This window comes from Anser anser, assembly GCF_964211835.1.
Source record: "Anser anser genome assembly, chromosome: 5".
Classification (NCBI taxonomy): Eukaryota; Metazoa; Chordata; class Aves; order Anseriformes; family Anatidae; genus Anser; species Anser anser.
The window spans coordinates 26852203-26875635 of record NC_139725.1 but is presented as its reverse complement, the minus strand read 5'-3'; the positions used below and the strand labels follow the sequence as shown (position 1 = coordinate 26875635).

The 23433-nt window shown below is 36.8% G+C and overlaps 2 protein-coding genes across 6 annotated transcripts in view; one reads left to right on the top strand and one right to left on the bottom strand.

The window, feature by feature from the left end:
* RASGRP1 (RAS guanyl releasing protein 1) overlaps window positions 1–4132 on the top strand; it is a 43388-nt gene extending 39256 nt beyond the window's left edge. For 3 of the 4 annotated variants that reach the window (XM_083839677.1, XM_083839679.1, XM_083839678.1), the window contains exon 17: window positions 993–1567. In XM_083839677.1, the coding sequence (XP_083695803.1) occupies window positions 993–1127 (135 nt within the window). In that variant the 3' untranslated portion in view covers window positions 1128–1567. Of the gene's footprint in view, window positions 1–992; window positions 1568–3330 lie in introns of those variants that run through there. The other variant, XR_014585467.1, reaches the window with a different exon arrangement.
* Window positions 4133–5018: 886 nt separating this feature from the next.
* On the bottom strand, window positions 5019–23410 carry FAM98B (family with sequence similarity 98 member B). Of its 2 annotated transcripts, XM_083839680.1 has the most exons (8): window positions 23140–23405; window positions 22277–22425; window positions 21440–21574; window positions 20530–20705; window positions 13423–13503; window positions 12916–13032; window positions 10431–10598; window positions 5019–8377 (listed from the first exon to the last, which is right to left on the bottom strand). In XM_083839680.1, the coding sequence occupies exons 1-8, from the start codon at window positions 23202–23204 to the stop codon at window positions 8009–8011; spliced, it is 1260 nt and encodes a 419-aa protein (XP_083695806.1). In that variant the 5' UTR covers window positions 23205–23405; the 3' UTR covers window positions 5019–8008. The 2 variants fall into 2 exon arrangements, with proteins under 2 accessions (XP_083695806.1, XP_083695807.1); XM_083839681.1 differs by lacking the exon at window positions 13423–13503 and having other exon boundaries at window positions 23140–23410.
* Between the last annotated feature and the right edge of the window lie 23 nt (window positions 23411–23433).

Sequence of the window (23433 nt, the reverse complement as noted above, 5' to 3'; positions counted from 1 at the left end):
GTTATGGTTACGTTCATCCCTGTAGCCTTTTAAGTGACACGCAAGAATGTGACTGTAATCCAATTGCTTAGGACAGGATGTTACTCCACAAAATAAGTTATTTTAAGGAATAAATTTTATTTATTCCTTTTATTTTTTTAAGTCTTCTGCACATGTAATACAAGACTGAGAAACTTGAATTAGTGTTTTAACGTAACTTTGAAAGGATACTATTTACATAAGGCATTATGTTGAAACCAGTTTAACACTTACCTTAACAAAAATATTTATGGCTAAAGAAAATCTGACTTCTAATACAAATTTAAGACAACAATGTTAGTCAAAAAAAAAAAGTTCCTAGAAGTAGAGAGAATATAGAATAAACAAAAAGCATACAGTGAGATGCACGTCAGCCGTTACTAAACAAGGAATCAGAAATCTGTTCAAAGCTTTAACATTTTCTTAAAAGCTAAAAAAAAAAATAAATAAATATGTAAATATCCCAGCCTGCCTCGGAGAAACAACTGTTCTGAACAATGTATAGAGTACTTTTCTGTATTTCTTTCCTCATGGATTACAATGCTGGTAAATCAGCTCTGTGTACAAGCTCCAAACTTTACAGAATATAGTGTCTACTGTTATGTCTTGATTCTCACTATGTAATCAAGCACTGTAAAGACACATTTCTACAACATGTCTTAATTTAGACTCTGCTTTGGATTGTAAGAGGAACTTCTTGTTAATGACTGATAACACATTTTATAGATAGCTTTGTGTATATATATATATAAAACATGTATATATGATTTGCAAATGATTGTCTTAATACGTTAACTGCTTGTTAGCTAAAATGTCTCATCCTTTTAATGTTACTGCATGTAAGCTAGTATCTTTTCTATCGTTAAGAGACATCTCCAACTTATGTTTAAGCCAATCAACCTAAATATACAACCAGACAATCCTGAAACAAATTTAAAATCAAATCCCATTCTCTATTTTTTTTGTTTGTCTAGGAAAGAAATATTCTAAAGGCAGACAATGAAGGTTTAAAGATCCAGCTGGAGCAGGCACATAAAACAATCGAATCTCTTACAATCCAGAGAAGAAATCATGTAGTTGATGACCTACAGCACAGAGACTGTTCCTAGCAGAAAAGGGGAAGATCCCTATGGAAGAATGGAAGGCTGAAGGTGTGACAAAGCTGCTTTACCAAGTGATCTGGAGAGCTAGTCCAAAGGATTTTAAACAGAAATGCTCTCCTTATTCTGTACACTTCTGTATTAGAAATACACTCTTAAGTGTATAAATGAATTCCTTTGACCTTTTTAAGGTAATTTAGCATCATCTGCATGATGAAAATCATATCTTCTGGGATTGCTTTTAAAAGGAGTGACACTGTTCCTGAAGTTTATGTTCATGACGGATTCCACAGTGAGTTCGCTGCAGGCAGCACACATTACTCTACAAGTGTTCTGACAATGTAGCTATTCATAAGACTATCACCTCAGATTTGGTCCAAATTCAGGTTTGTAGAAACATGATCAATAAAGCTAAGCATTTAAGTAAAACTGCAGAAATATTCCATTAAGAGAGAGAGTTCCTTCTCATTGTGTCTAAAAACAATTAAAATTATTAAGTGGACTGTGGCCTTTATTTCTGAAGTTTAGAAAAAATATTAAAATAAGTAAAGCTAATGATATTTGATTACTTGATTCTTAGGCTTTGTTAGGATAAACTGACAAATGTTTTAAAACTCCTTCAGAGCTTTGTAGTCCTGCTGCTCAAATGCTTACCTTTGTTAAGGTAAAATATGAGACTTAAGAGTTTAGAGTGAACACTGCTTCCATTTTTGTGGAAATGAGCCCTACTTATTCAGCTTAAAGGATAGCTTGCTGTCCCTTTACCATAAATATGGGACAAAGTTGATTATCTTTTTGTAATGTCAAATGACACCAGTGTTGCAACATCTGAGTACAACCTTAAAGGCCATATTATGAGGGAAACTGTATAGTAATCCCAGTGCAACAGATAATGTATTTCTGAGTTTCTAACATCTTACAGCTCTAACCAGGATTTTCCATTATCTTTCTCATAGCTTTCACATGCACTTTATCTAAAGAGTCAAGCTGACCATGCTCTCATGTGTATAAATTTTGTATAGAGAAAGGTGCTAGGGAGGTAACTTAGTTTTAATGCTATTAAGTGTTCATACTGGTAAAAGATGACAAAACAGTGTTTCAAGTTACTAGTATATTTGTCAGAATAGTCGATTTTAAAATTGCATTTGCGTTTCAAGGTAATTCTTACACTTACAGTTGTATAAAACTCACTTGCATTTATCAAGCAGGTATTTCTCATACATGTAAACAGCAGAAAGTTAAAACTTGATATATTTATTAATAATGTATACTTAATGCTCTTCAAAACTTGCAAATTACTTTACAAACTCCAATATAGATTGAATTTTTAGTTGACCCGTTATAATAGCATGCGTGCTTTGTGTTCAAAGTGGCATAAGTGTATGTTCTATCTCTAGTTTACAGTCATTAATTGTCAAGTATATGAACGCTTTACTGTTTAAAAAAAAGACCATTGGAAACTACTTAGCAGTTTACTGGTTCTAAATCCTTGTTTAGCATTTAGATTGTGCTTGTACCTCCATGACTGGTAGGAGACAGTAGTAGTAGTAGTACTAGTAGTAATGGAGTTTGTTATTTACTGTAAATAAATATGGTAAAGAGTTGAAATGTGTATGACAAAAAATAGCAGCTGTGAAGATTGTGCAACTTTTGTTCCTCATACACTAAACCTGAATTATTAACAGTTAACACGTAATTGCACTTTGATTAGTGAAGCAGTCAAAATGGCTTTCAGGTCATGTTTGTAAACTTGCTTTGCCACTTTTCTGTAAGCTTCTTGATATTTGTCCTCTATGCAGGACTACAGCAAGGAGAATTTTTGATATGCATTTAGCAAACAAAAGTCTATTTCTGCAACAAATAAAACAAACAGGATAAATACTTAATATATTTTCATGTATTTGGAAAATACCTTCAAAGAGCAACAAAGACTGGTAAATCCTGTTGTGCAGCTAACTGCTTGCTTATGCTCTGGACTCTGGATTCTAATAGAATTTCTGTATGTGTATATACATATATATACTTTGTTCATTTCCTTCCCTCCCTCTCCAAAGTAGACAAACTAATGTCAACAGCCGGCCTAAAGGCCAGCGTTACTATGTTACAGAGTACTAAGGTTTAGTACTTAATGCTTAAAATTGAGTTAAGACCATATTTGTACAGTCGTAAATGTTAACATTTCTCTCTGTCATTCTATTGTTCCTACAAACAGTTTGAATGATTTACAACACCTACTTGCAGGAACATCTTACAGAACCAGTATATGGTGCTTCATGTGTGCTGAAAGCTTCCTGCTTCAAATGACTTGGTTGATACCTGGAAAACTTGAGAGCTCTTCAACTACATTCAGGTTCTTTGTTTGCCAAAATCCCTTTACAATGTTTGGTTTTTTTTTTTCCTGTTTTGGTGATAGTCCCTTCTTATTACTTTTGGGACTTCGATTTTGATGCATGAAAGACTTGTGCTAATAGCAAAAACGGACTGTACTGAGATACTGCTGAAACCAACCGAGCTATGAGCAAACATCACATGCGTCTGTTAACCTTAATGCTCCTCCTCTATGCTAGGAAAAAAAGATACAGTTAAACTACCAAGTGCTGTTTAAGTCTTATCAGCAAACAGTGATATTGAACACCACTTATAATTTATCTTGTTAATAAAAATGAAAAGCACTTACCTTTATGGTTCTCCAGGCTCAGCTGTGTTTCATGTACGTACAGGAAGGAAGAAAAAATGAACACCCCCGCCCCAACTACTGTTTATTTTTAAGTATAAATTCTGATCCTCTAAAGATAAAGTAGACTGAATAATATAAAAACTAAAATGGCAGAGCTACTTTTAATATTCAAATTGAAGACAACTGCATTTAAAGTAGCTTAGAAATGCTTTTGAAAATACCAAAGCTACCTTTTGGAATTTTTTATTATAGCAGCAGTCTGTTATTCTGTTGTAACTGCTCTCTACAGCAACTTGAAAGGTTTTTGTTTTAATGCTATTAAAGAAGATTGAAAAAGTGTACAGATTGTAAAGATTTTATATATGTGTAAGATTTTGGTTTAATATTTATAATAGAAAAAAATATTAAAATTGCACATTGCCTCTGCGTTTCTATCTGAAAAATCTTAACCTAAATTCTTTTTCCTCGATTCTGTTATCTGGGACACTTCTGGGACTAACCTAGTGTCTGAGTCTCTACTCTCTCTTGCACCTGAGAACATTGAGAACGCTCGGGAAGCTAGGCCTGCGCAGATTATTCTTTCAGTATTTTAGTGGTTGACACGCTACAGACACTGTTTCTGCCACTCTAATGTTCCAAGTATTGCAAAGCACAATATCCTACTAATTCTGAAAAGATTTAACAGCATGATAAAAAAGTTTAAACAAGTCTTCTGCAATTTCTACTAAGGCTGTCTATTACACAGACAACATCACAGCACCCTGAAGATTTACTATTTACCTTACAGCAAAACTCAAAATACTGCATCTCAAAGGCATTTTTTATGTGAGGTATTGAACATCAAAATATCTGACAGAGGGGAGGCAAGAACAAGTTGTGTTTTGTTTCAGAATTACAGAAATTAAAAATTGAAAGCTTCACAAGTAATTAGAAGTTATTTCCTTAATTTACATAAAGACAACAGTAACAATCATGTAGACCTATGCTTTTTGTCCTATTTTTGACACTGACACTTTCAAATGAGACAATACAAGTGGGACGTATCTGGAATCTGTCCTGTCTGGTGAAATTTTCCTGTATTGTTATCTACTGCCTTGTCTATTTTGGTCATGATCATAAAAAGCAAGTTTCATCATTACTGCAAATCACCAGCCGGAATTCTTCCTTACAAACACAGGAGCACTATGAAATAGAGAATCCAAATTACACTACAGTGATGCAAGTAACTTCAAATACAGTACTTTATTCCTCAGTGTTTACAGCTGTTAACAAGTCTCTCAAAGCCTGACACAAAAATCTTTTTTTTTCCAATTCTCAAGCAACCAAAACCATTCACTAAGTCTGAATAAACACAAAAATGCTCACAAACATATATATGAAAAAAATTTACTTACAACAATTTTTTAAAAATACTTTTTGTCAGGACTGAAACAGAAAAATTTGAGAAGAGGTTTAAATCAATTATTTTAACGTTATTATTGCATCTTTTGATAAATTAAAAACATACATTCTGACAGTAAAGAAAACTGAGAAAAGGATACCTCTATGAAATGTGGTGGTGCTTACTTTACTTTTCTACTACTGCCTTCGCGTTTTGGAATTATTCAAGAAAAAATGAAATGACCTGAGTAAAAAAAAATCTCCCCCAAAACTTCCTCCTATTTAAACTCTTGTCTTCTACGTGGTCTACATCAATACAATTGAACTATGATATTGGAATACTTAACTGTTATAATTAGATGTGGGCACACAGCTGGTTTACTTGATGGTCTACTTCATTCTGAACTGCCCTGCCTGTTACAAACTACATGAAAGCACCAAGGCACATCCACATACACAATTAAAACAGTTCAACTAAAACAGTGCAACATCAGATCTTGACTGATGAAATTTTTATGCAGAGACAAACCACCTGAATTTCCTTGGTGTTACTAAATGCTTGGCTGTTGTTCAGAAATTACTTGTAGCAAAAATAACATCACTGGGATGAGGAAACAAAACTTAAAATTAAGGCTTTGTTAAAACTTACTCTTTCCACTCCCTTGCTGACCAATACTTCTCAGTTCCAAGCCCAGTAGTCTCACCCAGCATGTCATGAACTTGTGAGCTGTTCTGTAGCACTAGGCAAAAATCAAGCTCAAAAGCAAGAAAACCAGTGCTATGCTCCCACACGACCCATGAGCACCTCTGCAATGACAGCAGACACAACAGAAACGAGCATAGGAAAAAGTGATAAAGAGACCATACTGCTAGCAGGTGGTGAAGTTAAGCCAGCAGAGTCAACTCATTGTATCAAGAGTTTACATCCAAGCCAATGTGTTCAAGCAAGGAAAACTCCTGCCCTTTTTTGTTAGGTACCTGCTGGGTCCCCAAGTATGGATAAGACTCTATCAGTCCCATCACAAAGCAGCATACTCGAACAAACAACAATCATACAGGGATGTTACAGGAGGGAAACTTTTCAAGTTTATCTAGACTAAGATTTCAAATGAACGTGTTGGTGGTGACTAATTAATAACATCTTACACAGGCTTTTAAAGGATGTGATAGATAATCATGATTTTAAACAGAGCTTTAGATTTGTGCACAGATCTCCCTCTGTAACTGAGGACATGATGCATGTGTCCCTGAAAACAGAGTAACAACTTGAAAGCAGACCAAATACAGACACCAACAGCAAATTTGTGGAAAAAAAACACAAAACAACTCACCTCATAACTGTGGAACATAAACCACAATCAAATCTTGAAAGTTCAACCTGCAGTTAAGACTAAGCTATATAGTCAGTGGAAGTGCTGGAAGGTTTCTGTGCTATGCCATCAACACACATGCCCAGGTTTATCAGATGCCTTCCTGAATTTCTCTGCAGTAATGTGACCCTGATAAATACTGTCATGAACACACACTTCGGCATTCTCTCCCTGTTCCACCTCTACTCACAGGTGGCATCATAACAGGGGAGATCTCAAGAAACTGGACAACAGAAATTCCTTCTTTAACTGACAGCTGTGAACTTGCCTATATGTATTTACTGCCATAATTATACAAAATCTAACTCCTCACCTAGATGCTCTTCTTCTAGAGTAGCACTATGTGTGAAGGAGAAGATATCCATATCATATCAAGACAGAATTTCTTTTAAGTTACCAGACCAATTGGTTAGCGGAATAAGAGAAGAAAAGTCTTTGAAAACTGCATTTGCACTTTTTCCAGAGAACTCAATGGGGAAGAACAACTTTTGTATGAGATACCTTATCAAGCAGGAGGGAAAAAAAAAAAAAAAGAAGAAATGGCACGTTCTTTCTCAGGAAGCTCAGCTTTGCTCAACCTTTATTTTTAAAGGCTGATGCAAAAGGAATGAACTCCCAAAGGGCATGATGGTTGCAGAAGTTTCCAGCTCAATCTGATCTTAAAATACTTTTATGAAACCTCAATAAAATGGAAAACAGGTAAAATCATACTAAACATTTAAAAAAAGTCACCGTGATTCTGATTTTATGGTACACACTCTGACCTTCAATTAGTCTCTAATATATTTATGAACGCACAAAGCTACCTAATTTTATTAGTTTCTATAGAACAGTAATTCAGAACATTACTTTTATGAGAAGTTTTGGAAAAATATGAAACCTAACTGAATAATTTTGACCAAAGACTTAAGGGTTTTAACATCAAAATTCCTCTACATGTCTGATAAGAAAACTGGATGAAGAGAAAAGCCTGAAAGCAGCATTCTTCTAAAAAGTGTTTCCCTCTAGTTCTTAGGCCTGTTTTTTTGTTTGTTTGTTTTTTTCTCGTCTCCTCTCTCTCCCTTCTATACAGTTTTAGGAGCAGGGGAATGGACATGCAACATGCGATAATTAGAGAGGCCTGAACATCAAAAAATTATTTTTTCTTTAAAAAGGTTTTTATTCAGTTTTCTGAGGCTTATTTTAAATAAGAGGACATAATAAAAAAACATGACCAGTACGAAAAACAAGGATTCTAGTCGCAATATTTTAGTATAAAACTTCTGTTCAGTTAACTAAAAGAATTCAATGACAACATCAGTTGGTCTAATGCAATGATTCATATGGTCATACTTAAATCTAACCTAAACCAAAGGTACCATAGCTAAATTCCTGATTACCAGTAAACACCACCACTATATTTTGCCAGTTACTCTTAGTATTTACAGGTTTTTTTTGTTTTGTTTTGGTTTGTTTTGTTTTTTTTAGTATCGCCGGTATCCTCCACCTCCTCTTCCACCATATGGATCTCCGTAACCGCCCCTGCCACCATAACCTCCTCTGCCACCATAATCTCCCCTGCCACCATAATCTCCTCTGCCACCTTGGAAGCCACCTCCACCTCTTCCACCACCTCGGAAACCACCACCTCCAAAACCACCACCACCACCTCCTCCTCCTCCCCCTCCTCGACCCCCTCCGCCACCCCAGCCACCCCTTCCACCACCACCTCCACCTCCCCAGCCACCTCTTCCACCACCTTCTTGTCTTTTCTGCCAAGGAGGCATTTCAGGAGGAGGTGGTTCAATCTCTGTTGGTCTGCCTCCACGATCAGGTACTCTCCCCATAAGAACCTGTATGGTAAAACATAATTTTTAGTTTTAAAATAGTAATTACTTAAAGAGAGACAGAGTAATTCTCTCACGGATAAAAATATGCTGACTGCCCTTTATAGGAAATATGGTTACTTCAGTGTGGAGCTTGACATTAGGATTCCTATTTCCTGTCTTTGTAACTTGCTGCATGACAACAGGAGGCAAGAACTCAAAGTGATCCCATGTTTTACCTCTAAGACTTAAATAATTGCAGCTACCTAGCTCATAGTACTGTTGTGAAATCATTACAAAGAAAACTGCATGCAAAATACTGCAACAAAGCAATATATCATTCGTATATGTATATTCATAACTCCTTATGATGCTGCTGCTGTTCTACTTCATTTTCAAAAAGAAGTTCAAACCTAATCAGCCAGCAAAAAAAAAAAAATAATTGCCAAACTGATGTTCAACTCTTAAAAGGAACACCAGTATGCCTTACATTAGAAATTACTGATGCTGAGCAAAGAACGGTAACAGACAAAATACATAACACACTGCAGTAACACTTTCAAGAAAAAAAAAAAAAGGAACTTTGGTAGGTATTACCTAGCGTACCAAAAGGGAGATTGTACTGGACAAAGTTACACAAAACATAAAGTTGAAGAATAAAGTAGGTCTTTTTGTTGCTGTTTTCAGATTACCTAAGCTCTCTATATAAAAAATATTAACATACTTGACTCAGTCCCAGGCACTCCAATTAAAGACCTCTTACAAAAAATAAAAACCAACCAAACATAACAACACCTCTCTCTCTCTCTGAGATCCTAGCACAGGTAGGAAACTTCGGAACTCTTGGGATCAAAACAACTAAAGGCTATCGAAATGGGACACAACATTTAAGAAAGGATTAAATAAAGAATTAATGAAAACAGACAGTCACCATTTAAATAGTGAATTATTCACTATTTAAATAGTGTACTAACATAGTTACTTGCAAGCTCCAGCTTTTGTTATAGTCCAGAAGGTAGTACTATGTTTACTTATTACAAGTAGCCAAACCAAACAATTTTACCAAATAATTAAACATCACTTCCACAGAAACTTCTGTGGTTTGTACTGATACACTAAAGATGCCTGTTAACAACAACAAAAAACAAACAAAAAACAACATAGGAAACTAAAAAAAACTTGTGTTTTACTTTTTCATTACTGTGCTTGACAATACATAGTCCAGGCACCAATACTGGAAAGACTAACACGTGTTCTTAACTTGAGGTATAAAATTCCACTGAACTCAAGGACCTAAGTTTGTAACTCAAATATAGAAACAAACAAACAACAACAAAAAACTATCAGTAATGAATCCAATTGTGTTAAGCATTGTATTTACTCACTAGTCCTAACATGAAGTATAAACCAACTCGAAGCAACCGTTCTTCCTCCTTTCCCCTATTTTACCAAGTATACCTGCTACCTAGTAGCTGTAAGGAAAATTAACAGTTTTCAGGTGATCCTGTTCCTGTGTTGACTAAGAAAAAGAAACAACTACTACTATAATTTTATGCTGAATGGAGTCCCTTTCCTCTGAAAATACAGATACCAAAGCAAATGGATGATTCTTATCTTATCTTATTTGTGAATGGTGCATTTGACCCTGCTGGAGGGCAGATTAAAGCTCAGCAGATTCTGCTGTGAAAAGGCAGGACAGGCCAAGCTGTCCAGAAAGATTAAGCATTGACTCTTCCTGAGAACTGACTAGTGTAGCCCTGCTTTCTGAGACTGCTGTTTGAAAAGAACAACTCAGTCGGAAGGGAAAAGTAACTTCTGAACTCTGTCTACTTCCTCCGCTGTTCTTTCTCATCTAGATTACTATTTAATCTGGTTGCATGACTGACTGTGTAATAAGATAAAAAAGAACTTAATGCAGTGTTTATTGGAATGCTGCAAACTTTTCTTGTTAAAAGCACCAGCTATAACCATCGTGCAAAAAGGAACAAAAATATTAAACAAAGAGTGTAATTCCAGAATAACTTTTGATGGGTCTGTAAACTCCCACATCCTTTTATCATACCCCAGGAAGAAATATTACCTTGTTGATTGCACAGACTGTATTTTCCCGTGTTGATCCACTGCTTGTTCTTATGATCTTTGATAAATCCTCTCGAGCAGCAAGAAGGTGAGCTAATGTTATAGTTGACTTTGGAGATAATGCGTAGCGCTTGGGCTGATAGATGCGTGCTATGTCATCTGTCTTTACCTAAACAATAAAATTCAGACATTACTTACTTGTGAGGCATACAAATACGAACACACACTGTAAGCCACACAGTGGTCTCAGTACACTGCAGTTTGAGCACTAGGTGTGATGTATGAAAAATTTGGTGTCAGTTGTTACCAGCTCTGTTCTCTGATGATGTGCAAGGAAATGCTGATTATGTTTAATTGATGCTGAACTTAGCACTGTTACAACAAAAACTCTCCTATCCGCTGGCAACATATCTAAGACTAAATTTTAGGCTCCATGCTGCTCTCTGAAGCAGTGCTTTAAATAGCCATATTTAACACATCACTCCAAAATGTGATGAAAACAGAATAGCTTTAAATGCAGGTCAATTTGTGGAAATCTGCATCAATGAAGCAGAACACTTGTGCAAGCCATGAAAAAGTGAAATTAAGAAGGGGAAAAAAATAGATTTTTTTCCAAATCCACTTTGATGTTTACTTGTTTAACAAAAGATGAAAAATAAATACACTTTCTGTGAACAACTAGGATGATCTTCAGAGTAAATAAACATTTGATCTTGGATGGACCAGACAACAGGTGCTGTTCTTTGTCATTGCTGTTTTGCTAGGCAATTGCAACATCATTTATGGATCCATTTCAATCTGCAAAACTAGCCCCCTGGGGGACAGAAAAAATTAAAAAATACACTACCACCACTCCTCAAAAAAAAAAAACAAGAAACACACACCAAAACACACTATCAAAAGCAGAGACAAGCAGGTATCAATACATATTTAATGGAGAGGGAGGGGAAGGCAAGCTAGCTAATGAATTAAAAAAGGACAAGAGCTTGCTTCATCGCTTAAAAAAAAAATCAAAATTATTTCAATGCCAAAGTATTTTGAATCCCCGCAAAATTTTTGGAGACATTCTAAACAAGTATTTTACAAGAAAAATGAGGGGAAAAAGTATAAAAAATCATATGCAATTTTAAATGAAGGTCAATTTGCGTAAATTTTCATCGCAGATTTAATATGTAATGGGGTTATTTCTAACTGCATGCTATTTTGCATCAGCAGTCTTTCTAAGACAGGAAAAGGAATCATCTTACTGCTCTGGCATCATTAAAAATTTCATTAAACTTGATCTATCGTGAAAGTATTCATTGTTTTTAATGTCATTTGGAATAAACATCAGATTTTAGTCTAAGTTAGTTATCAGTTAACATCAACTACGTCCTAGAAATACACCTTAAATTTGAAAATGTATAGTTGCGTTGGTTCAGCTATAACAGTTATACACAGTGAAATCTGGTAATTTTGAGGTAAATGCCCTCTCTTTTCCCCTCTTGTGCCATTAAAGCACTCATAACCCCTGCAGAAATTAAAGTGGGCCATTCTGAAGCAGCAAAGAAGAATCTAGTCATGTCTTTCAGTGATATTTAGTGAGCCTCACAAAGCAGATTCTGTCTGCACATGTCTATGCCAAGCTATAATATCACTTTCAGAAAGCTTTTGAAGTTCTAAGGCTTAACAATCTTAAGATTTCTACGCAAACCTTCTCTTAGAAGTAAAGCTGATCTTGCAGCTCATGAGCAAAAATGTCTGACTTCAGCTTACCACACGTATATTCATCAAGTTACAAACTTTTAGTATCTTATCTTCTTTCTTTGCTGGATGGAAACAATATGAATTTCTAGCTCAGAAATATCAGACTGGTTAAGTCGTGTCCATTTTCTAACATACAGAGTGCTAGGAAATAGTACAAATGAAATTACTGTGATTAAAACAATACCAGCAGACAAAATCCCCAGCAATAGTTTGGATGTTTTAGCCATCTGAAGGCTTTTCTCACACCAGCTGTTCAGCTTACCGTTTGTTTATTCAGTTGCTTTGCACTCAAGATAGATAGCAGTCACTGTAATAATCTCACTGACCTTGTGGGAAGATGCTCTCTGCACCCAATCTCTGTTAAGGCCTAGTGTTTGTCTTCCTCCTGCATCTCCAGAGAAATGCAGAGGTTTTCTCCTACTTTACTTGATTGGAGGGGTGGATATAGGAAAGAAAAAGGGAGGTATGGACTTAAAGTGAAAAACCCCAACAAAGGATGCTAGCCTATGTGTGTTTATGAAGCTATAGACAGTCACAAGACATGGACTGTGTTACCTACTCAAATCCTTCCCTTTCCTCAATACCTACGACTTGGATGTTACAATCCAGGATGAGAAACTGCTTGGAAAGAAGACAGCAGTAACGGAATTGTATTTACATAGTACATATATTTGGTAACAAGACCTATGGAACTGTAGCAGACTCCCACCTACAGGAAGCAAAAAATACAGCAACCTTACCTTTGCTCTATCAGACCAGCCAAAAGACTGCACCGTCACATCTAGCCTCTTCATTAACATACGACGGCGACATTCATACTCACTGCGAAGAGCATCATTGATTTTTTCCAATCTTTCCTGCAGTGTTACAATAAAAAGTCCAAATATTCAATTCAATGAAGATATACAAGTCAATTTAAAGTTAACCCCATTCAGCAAATAAGATGACTATTCTCTGGTGACCACTACAAACTACATAAAATTAGGGGTGCAGCTGTGTAGTGCTGCAGTAGCGTGTATTTACAAAATATTTCAAAAGTTAGTACGTACATATATCAAGAAAAAGTCTGTTAAAAACATAAATTCTGGAAGTATCGGATTAGCATTATTAATATTTAGTAATTTAATATTAAGTAATAGAAGAGTGACTGTAAAATAAGACAGTTAGACAAAGCCATAAGCATTAATTTTGACCATCCCATGAAATACAGAAAACAAAATAGAGGGACTTTTTTTTTTTTTTTTTACCACTTGATCAGAATTCAGAGGTTTTGTTAGCAGCGATTTCCCCACATGGTTTTTTTGAACTTTTGAGAGAACGTCCTTTATCTGTAACAAAACACATACTTCTTCTCAGAACACAAATTATATTTACATTTATTTCAGCAAAATGTGCTGCAATCACAATTTGCTACAATTGTAAGATCAAATATAGCACATTTGTTTTAGCAGATTCATAAAAACAGATGTCTTCTGCCTTATTATCATCCATTACAAAGAGTTCCTGAATACTTCTACTACATGATCAACCTCTATATAAAAAGACTATATGGCACAGCATTTCTCCTCCCAATTATAATTGAAAAATATCTATATGTCAAATTTATCAAGTGCATACAGGCAATACAACTAGTTAAATCTACTGGGTTTACTCATCATTAAGCACTGTAATTACATCTAAGGAAATTAACAATTGAAAGCTAGGAGTTCACTGACAAATAATAGACCTGGCTACAGAAAGCTGACAATGGGTGCTAGTAAGGAAGGCAGGAGATATGATAGGTATGAGGTCATTCTCTCTCACTTCTTTCCTTCTATTATTGGTTCCAATTAACATTGTTTAAGACTTTTGCACTCACTCCAAACCAGCTTGGCTTATAGTTCTTCATTAGCTTTGCCTTCAGTATTTGGGAACGAAGCGTGCCCTCTCTTTCTGACTTCCAAACTTCGCTGCATCCCCCTCTCTCCTTACAGAAAGCTTCTACCAAGGAACTTCTTTCAGCACACACTTTCTTTTTCACACACACTTCTACAAACCTTACCACAAATGATCACAACACTCCTACATAACTTTCAGGCCAACTGATTTTTAAGCAGAAGTAGATTGCATGCATATTACTGTTCCTGGACACGGTCTGATTGGAAGAAGTTTTGGACACCGTCTGATTGGAAGAAGTACATCTTCACTTGCTTTCATGTGGAATCAAGTCAAACAAGACTAAAACTATATATATTTTTCTCTTTTTTTAAACATTTCACAAGGCAGGATTAAGGCAGTCCATGATCTACAATAAAACCTATAGCTGAAGAGCGACATTAGATACATTTGCCAGGATTATAAGATTTCATGTAGGCATACAGCCATTTACACTAACATTTATCATAGAGGTAAGGTCCGGTGCTCACTCCTCTAGCATTACCTTTTCATTTTGTCAGAGTCTTGAGGTCTACACATTACAGAAATATCATCTGCAGTGATCACTGTGAAGAAACTGCAGGAGACAAATCAACTTGCTCAAATTCTAGAGTACCTAGTTAATCAATTACAGAAAATTACTTAAATGAATACTTGATAAATTGACTCTCACATTTCAGGGTTTCTGTAACAATTCCCCTTTCCTTTTTTTTTTTTTTTTTTTGGATATACCAAGGCATATATATAGATGATGATAAAATCTGTGTGAAAACAAAGATGTGTCTTTTCTTTACATCAGCTTTGGACAGTACTGTGGCAAGATAAAAATGCAATTTCCCCCAGAAAAACATTTAGGTCAAAAACATTGTGTAGTAAGCAAATTACTTCAAAACAGTCTTTTGACTGTTTTGCAGTCAAAAGGCCTCCAGCATAGTAATACCTGCGAAGTGCCCACCTAGTACTGTGGCAGCCAACAAACTTAATAATCAATATAACATCAGCATGACATCAAGAGATGAAGAAATCAGTAATTAATACAGAAGAAGGAATAAACGGCATAAAGTGACGAATTAAAAGTACCACCTGGGCTGTTCTATTCCCTGTGCTATTAGATTCCATCCATATAAAAGAAGTGTTTATGATAAGGGGTGAAGTTCAGTTTCATGTACCCTATTGCTCCCCACACTCTTCTTTCTCTTAAAATTCTTGTACCTTTGCAACCTTTATTTACAAAAAGCTCTCCAGGGTTGACTGACTTGTCTATCTTGTAAATCTAGCCAACTTGTTTTGACTCTAATGAAGCATGCACATGATGCCTCTCAATCTGCTTCAGAATTCAAATGTAGTTGAGCACAAACTATGCTTGAATTTAAATAAATGCCTGAAGAGTCAAAAAGAAATTTAATAATCAACAATATAAGATCAGCATGACAGAAAGAGATGTAGAAACCAGGAATTATTACAGAACTTCTTCTATACTAATAGCACATGAATTAAAAGCTCTATTAGGGAAGACGTTTGTAGCCATTAAGGTCAGAAATATATTATCCTCAAAGGTTCTAATGAGTTGAAAGGATGAGAATCTACCGAAATGAGACTGACTTTGGGGAGGGATAACAATCAAATAAATAACAACAAAAGCCACAAGCCAAAAAACACAACAACAAAACACCTCGATGTAATAACCTGTAGCTATAGATTGAAATAAAACCTGGAAAGCACAGATGCTGAAGATGTTCTGGAGATCAGAATTATTACAAGCTTGCAGCTGCCAGGGCAGCTAAGAAGAAAGTACAACACTGGGCTCCACTTACAAAAACAATACATTCTGCCATGACAAGTGAATCACAAATCAAAGACCTAACTCAGCACTGTCTACCCCTGATTTCTGTAAGCTGAAATATGAAAGAAAGTTCAGAGGAACAATAAAGGAAGAAAATCAGCGAAACTCACAGTCAGAAGAAGCAGGAGCAGCTAAATGAAACAACCCTTTTCTGGCTAGGAAACTGCAAATTTCTGCAAACTTTTTTTTTCCGAGTTAAAAAAAATACATTGATAATAAAATCGTCACTGGATAAAACAAATTAAGTTAAGGAGAAACGTGTTCCACAGATAACCTGATCTACTTTCCTTGTCTGTAACACTCTGCAAAGTCATATCCAGATTTCTGAATCTCCATTAATACTTTACTCCCTCACGTGCATTAGCAGTGCTCTGAGTGCATATCCTACAAGTACAATAGTGAAATAAGCTTTTCTGCCTTACAGTTGCAGCATATGGTGTCCAACCTTGACCAACAGGGCTATGAGCATAAGGTCTCTGACACATATCCTGTCTGCCAGAGGACAAAAATCCAACTGATACAAGAATCTATGCTGTAACCCATTCCTAGCCATGATAGTTGCCCTGCATTAAGGAGAATAAACAGAAGTTCAGGGGGAGAAAAATAAAAAATGTAAATTCTGCATTTGTAAGTGGGAACAATACAAAAAGCCGTGTCCAGATAAAAGGGCAGTGAAAACATATTCACAGAAATGTAAAACAAATTATGCCAGCCAGGTCATCCTAAAACTCTCACACACTCAGTTATGAGAAGCAATCCAATTAATTAAAAGCTAAAGGGAGATGCATATATTTGACTATTCAATATACATAGTAATCAAAGACCTTGATGACACTAAATATTCAAAAGATTGCTTTGGAAGTTCATATACTCAAAAAATAGGATGTTTGAGACAAAAGTATTGGGATTTGACTCCAAACTTTGTTGTGTAAAAATATACAGTTATTCTATTTTTTAACCAAATAAAGCATACCTTTATGTATCAAACATAAAACATATTTGTTTTATAAGTCTATGCTCATTTAAAAAAACAAAACTTTAGCTCACAATTCAGGTTCCATGTTCCACATATTTAATAAATATCTTTACCCTCTGTCAAAATAAAGCTATAGATTTTATGTTTAACACCATTTGCACAGAGTAACAATATATGCACACAACTGCCTGGTTTCTCAGGTTTCAAAAAACTAACCTGGAGAGAGATGTCATTAAAGTAATTTAAATTAAAACACTATCAACGCACAGGAAGGAACATCTTCTTAATTAGCCATAAGGTGTACTGCACATTTGCAGAAAGATCACCTACATTCTTGAGCACAGAGCATGTTAATCCAAACAACGCCTCTCTTCCATTTACTTACATGTCATTTCATTTTCAATACTTATCTAATTTTAAAGATGTTTTTGTCTGAGCTTTATGTCTGGTGAATGCCTACAAGTTTAGGCACAAAGACTACAAACCAGACAACTCTTCTGTCTTGTTCCCTGAAGCTATATTGACATTTTATGCACAGGCACCATTACGGCTGTAAGATTATTAAACACTAACAGTTAAAGGCAACACACTAACTTAAATATGAATAAATTATAGAAAACATTCCCAAGTATTTTTTAAAGATTAAGTCTCCTCATATTTCAGTTAAATTCTATTTTAGCTTACTTTTGATTTAATTTCTTAGGTAACCCTTTACAGTTTCCTTTCATTGCAGTAGACTGTTAGGAGACTACCTTTTTCTGCACTAGAAAACAAGAAATTTGTACACTAGAAAACTAAGAAAAACATGAAACAAAGCAATACATGGTAAAAAAAAAAGTATTTTGAATATTTTTGTAATAAAAGGTCTGTGGAATAAACAGTATTAGAAAGTTACTTTGTAACTAGGTGTGAAATTCACACCATCTTGATTGGAAAAAGCTAGATATGAGCATGCAGCACAATGCTGGCAGAAACTTTTCTGAATCTTTGATCAAGGTTCATTTACAAGTTATGGGCTTTCTAGTAGCAAATTGCAGAACACCTCCCAGAGGTAACTTTTATAAACATACTTTACAAGGGAACTTCACAAGGGAATCTTAAAAAAAAAGACTATTAGTTTTTCTATGCTATAGAATATAATACATTACATTAAGCCGTAGGAGGCTGTAATGCTACCAACTCTGTCCTCATATTTTCTTATATGCATAACCACTGCCCCAGTTCATTACAGGAGGTGCAAATTTAAAAGGTACTTCTAATGACTGCATATTCGAAGTTTGATGTACAACAAAACTCATAGTTTGAATGAAGAAAGTGATCTTGATTTTATACTAGTCTTTTAAGTAATCTGGCAAATTATTAAAAACAATCAACGTTCTAATGTGCCATACCAAAATACAATGTGTGATCTGTCCCTTTGGTAGATTGCTGCTGCACAGCCAAACTAGTCTCAGAACTATTCCCACAGCTACTGACAATGCTGAAGATGCTAGACAGAGACAAAGAGTAGACATGTTGAAATGCTGCAGATACATTTTCAAATTCAATAAAAATGCTAGATTAGTATGTAAGTTTCTGTTACAAATCATACAGTATAATACTACATGTTAGCAGTGCAATTTTATACCTAATTAAATCAGAAGCAACATAATATTTGGAAAAATAAATTGATCATTGCAAGTGAAATTTTGCGTGAATCCAAAAAAAGTTACAAATGGCACTGAAAAAAAAAATGTTTACAAAGTCTAAGAATTCCAATCAGGGGCGTCACCACGCTAATGCAGCTACATCAACAAACGTAGACATCTAACTCCATGCCCTGTATCAAAATAAACTCTGAGCCTGTCCCACATGAAAGTAGGGGATGAAGGACAATGAAACATACAGCAGAAATTGTACAAAATCTCCTGAGAAGTATGAAAAAAAAAGTCCTTCAGTTGTAAGGGCCAGAACATTTCAGAGCACAAATTACACTATTCATCTGAAGTCAGAGAAGATGAATGAGCTAGTTTTGCCACCTTTCTACACTCTGAAGTGCATACAAGTTGTATAACCACTGTGGAATTGACAGACCTGGAAAACACTGAAAAACAGCTCAAGGCAATTTGTGATATGAGAGAGAGGGGAGAGAGGGGGAGGGAGGGAGAGGGAGAGAACATGCTTAGAAGACTTTGATGCTTCAGGACTTATGAAACTGTTAACAGTTTATGTAAACTGTTTAACAGTAACACCCTACACACCAATGCAAGCATGTGACCCTATCTGAAAGAAGTCCTGGACTTTGCAAAACCTTGTAATGCAAAGACAACTTTCTAGGCGTGTGTGTGAAAAGCTGGCCCACCATGTCTGCTATTGCAGCACTAGAGTGTTATTCCTTTAACATGGCATGAAACTAAACCTGTATCCAAGAAGTGAAGCCAAGAAGTGTGCAAGGAAGGCCACTGTCCATGGTTGGAGCCTACAAGCCCCTTGGATGTAAACACCCACAGGGAGAGATCAACAATACTAGGCAGCTTTAATCAACTAGTTACTAACTGGAACTCTGACATTTTAATCCTCAGAAAACAGCAATAGAATTGTTTCTCCATTCCCTCAAAGATATTTAATGGAAAGAATAGATTTAAAGATTTCATATGAGCTAAACAGATCAAGCACAGGGACACTTCGGGAATGCAGACATTTTCACTGCCACCTGGATATTGCTTTTTATATATGAATCTATTAAAGGTTCTGTCTTGCTACAATAAAGATCCACATCTGTAAGAAAATCATGGAAAAAACAGGCCCCCTCCCCAAAACCTCTGAATGTTCAACTTCCCATTGAGCGATAAGGAGAAAAAAAAATCCATCATCATGCAAAAATTAGTAAATTCAAAGATTCAGAGAGCAGCAGAGGGAAATTCATTCCATGCATCTCTCATAACTCAAGAGGGGACTGATTCTCTTCCCAAATACTAGGCAGAAATGAAGAGCCAAACTTTTAACAGAGAAGATAAATTGGCTCTTGGGGTGGCACTTATAATCTGCTGTGAGGAATCCAAATTAAACATCACATCAGTGAAACGAGTTAGAATCTGGCAGGATACAACTGAAAGAACTATAAGGTTGAATAAGGTATGAGGCTGCGTATTGACTAGCTAACTTAGTAGACAGGTTGAAAAGTGCCTGAATTAAAATGAAGAAAATGGCACCAACAAATCAATACTTGCAATTAAGGTATTCATAAACCAAAGAGCAAAAAGGTAAGTTTTGCACATTAAATTTGAATACATCTCAGAATTGACAATGATAGGTATGTAAATGTGCAATCAGTTATTACCCAAAGTTTTGTGACTGCTGCAGCATATTTGAATAGGCAACAGGAAAGCGTTCCTACAACTCATACTTTGCCGTGCTACCTTAGGGTATGGCTCATCAGGTACGTCTCATCCTGAGGGAACCACTCAAATATTTCACCTCATAACTAAAACAGTTTAGCTTGTACACTAAGCTGGTTTCCAGAATAAAAATCCCTTTGCACTTGTTGGATAGGGCCTTCATGAATCTTACTGCTAGGCCCTCAACTAAGATGAATGCTTACAGAAGTACGAGTTAACAAGGGAGAAAAAAAAAAACCCGTACCTTTTGTTCCACATTGGTTAACAAAGGAGGAATATCAGATGATGAGTTTGGCAGGCCCAGTGCATCACAAATAGCTTGTACTTCCTGATAAATTTCATTGTGCTTTTCCAAATGAGAGCCTTTACTTTTCTTGCTGTGCAATATCTTCAAAGCTTGGAGTTCTGTACTTAGAAATACTAGAAAGAAAAGTGGCAGATAATGGCAGATTTAGGGACTCAAAAATTTTTGCATCCACATTCTCATAATACAGTTAAGACGACAACAATAAAACAGACTCTCAGTCCTCTTGTAGGCAGGCCAGTATCAGCTTCCCGTTCATTGCCTGAACTGACTTCCATCTAACTTCCTGTCTGTACACCATACTTAACTACTTAACATACTTCCTTCCCCAGACCCCTAGTTCCTTGACTAGTTTCGTATCGTCACACTGGTCCCTGATGTTATTCCATTCTTCTCCTGGAAAATTCTAAGTGTTTGCCACCACCAATTTCTCAATGTAATCTCTTTCCATACTTAGTCTCAGCTGGTGCTCCTTTGTCCAAGTCTAGCTTAAACCTAGACTTCACTCCTCTCAATCCTGCTTTCAGCACCTTCAAATCATGTCACATGTTCCTTCAAGCTGCCCCAAAACCTCTCAGAAACAAGAGAAGGAAGGTCTCAGTTTCAGCTGAGCTGGACTTGGATCAAGAAATTGTCAGGAGGCGTCAGTAGGTTGAGCCGTACATCACAAAGAAATATTAGTTTTACCATTTCCACCCCTCCGCAAATAAGCATGCTTGGGTAGGCTGTAGTGATTGTAGAGATATGCTAAAATACACACAAAGAACTATTCAATGTAAATTGTAGAATAATGATAAAAGATGCATGTAAAATAATAGTATAATAAGTGGCAAAAATGGTCTTAACTTACAGAGGAGTTTAAGACAATCTTCTTTCTCTTTTAATCTGTCCTTTATGTCTCCAGATATAAGTGATGAATATGGACAAGCCATTTCTCTCAGAAAGCCACTAATCTCAAGCTGGAAGCTCTCTATATCTTTATCACCTATGGAAATAAAGAAATAAATGCAAAGTTAATGGCCCTTTTTTTGTTGTTATTTTTACAGAAACATCAAACTATAATCTATTTTTTTTTATTTACACATTTAGATTGCAGGTTTCAAGACCCCATACAAATATTTCCCACCTACCACTCATAACATTTTTTTTCTTCCTAAAGAAGTCCTACATACCAGCAGACACTCCTTTTTAATAGCTAAAGCAATATCGTATTCATGCTTTAAACAAAAGTTGATGTTACAACAGCTTGAAAACATGAATGCAAATATTTGGAATGAACCAGCAGTTAGTTTACACCAATCAGAGGAACAGACAGTGCTTATTCCTTCTTCAGATCACAGGATCAGCACTATCATGTGAACAGCTTATGTCACAAAACGGTGGATCAATGTAATTAACTTTCTGATGAACAAGTTACAGGAAGCAAATTAACCAAACCACATGTATGAGCCCATTTTTATTGTCAATGTTAGGCTGTTTTTTTTTTTTCTTTTCTTTTGAAAATTATCTTCACAAGGTAGGACCTTAATCTAACAGCCACATACACACAAACATCAGCCCCTCTTTGGCTACCTTTTGGCTATTTTTTCAATTTCAACACTAATCTTACTACTAGCTAAAAATACAAGTCTAAACCTACTGAATCCACTAACTACTAAGTATCTTCAACAAATTAACATCCATTTACCATCTGTTGGCGTGATGCTTTCTTCCATGTTACAAAGTGGCTTTATTTGGGAACCTAACCAAACACAAAGGTCAAAAAACTCTGGTGAAGACAATCCATTTTCCACTGCTTTGTTCAGGGCTTCCTCCTCCAATAGGGGACCTGTGTACCTGTGCAGAGCGATAAACATTAGTAATAAGAAGCAGGTTAAACATAAAATGTGCATACTTCTAAATAATTTTAACAAAAACTGGTTAGGAACTACACTGAGACAAATGAATAATTGTGAATTACTTTTGCGAATGAGTAATTCAGACTTTTTTAAACATGCCAAAATGAGAGGTAATTTATAAACAAAATGGTTTGAGAGAAAATAGGAGAGAGGCATTTTCACATATGACAGGTATATGAGAACAGAGTTAGTTCCACGTTTCAATACACGCTAAACATACTAAATCCAGCATTTATTCAAGTCAAGCAATTCTCCTTCCAACACTTTTAACTCGCTGCCCGAGAGCCTCGACAGTAAGAGGTAACTGATAATTCAACTGCATTTTACACTATTTTTACTCCGCTGCACCCGTTATTCTCCGCCCCGAACAAAGAAAACACGTTTTATCCGTATGAAGCCCAAAGCCACCCACCACCCCTGCGAGCCGGGGCACCTCCCAGCCCCAGGCAGCGACCGGAGCCCCCCTCGGGGCAGCCCCCGGCGCCAACCCCCCCGCAGCACGGCCACGGCAGCCCCAGCGCTGGCGACAAGACCCCGGCCCCGGCCCCCGCTCCGTCCCCAGCCGCTCCCCGCCCGAGCAGGGCCGGCCCGGGCCGCTGCGGCCTCCAGGAGCCTCCCCTCGCCCGCCGAGGCCTGGCCGCCCCCCGCTCACCCCAGGGCCTCCAGCGCGTCCAAGATGTCGCCCTCCATCTTCAGGCCGGCCGCCAGCTCCCTCATGCCGCCCCGGCGGCTCGCCGCGCCGCGCCGCGCTGTGCCCGCCTCAAAGCGGCCCGCCGCAACCTGCGCCCGCCGCTGCGTTCCGCCGGCCGCGGGCACCGGGCCCGGCAGGGGGCCCCCGGCTGCCCCCGGCCGCTGTCAGCCCCTCGGCGGGGCCCGGCCGGCTGGTCGGGCTGCCCCGGCCCCCCTCGGCCTGTCCCGGCCCGCGGGCACGCCGGGCCTCCGCTGG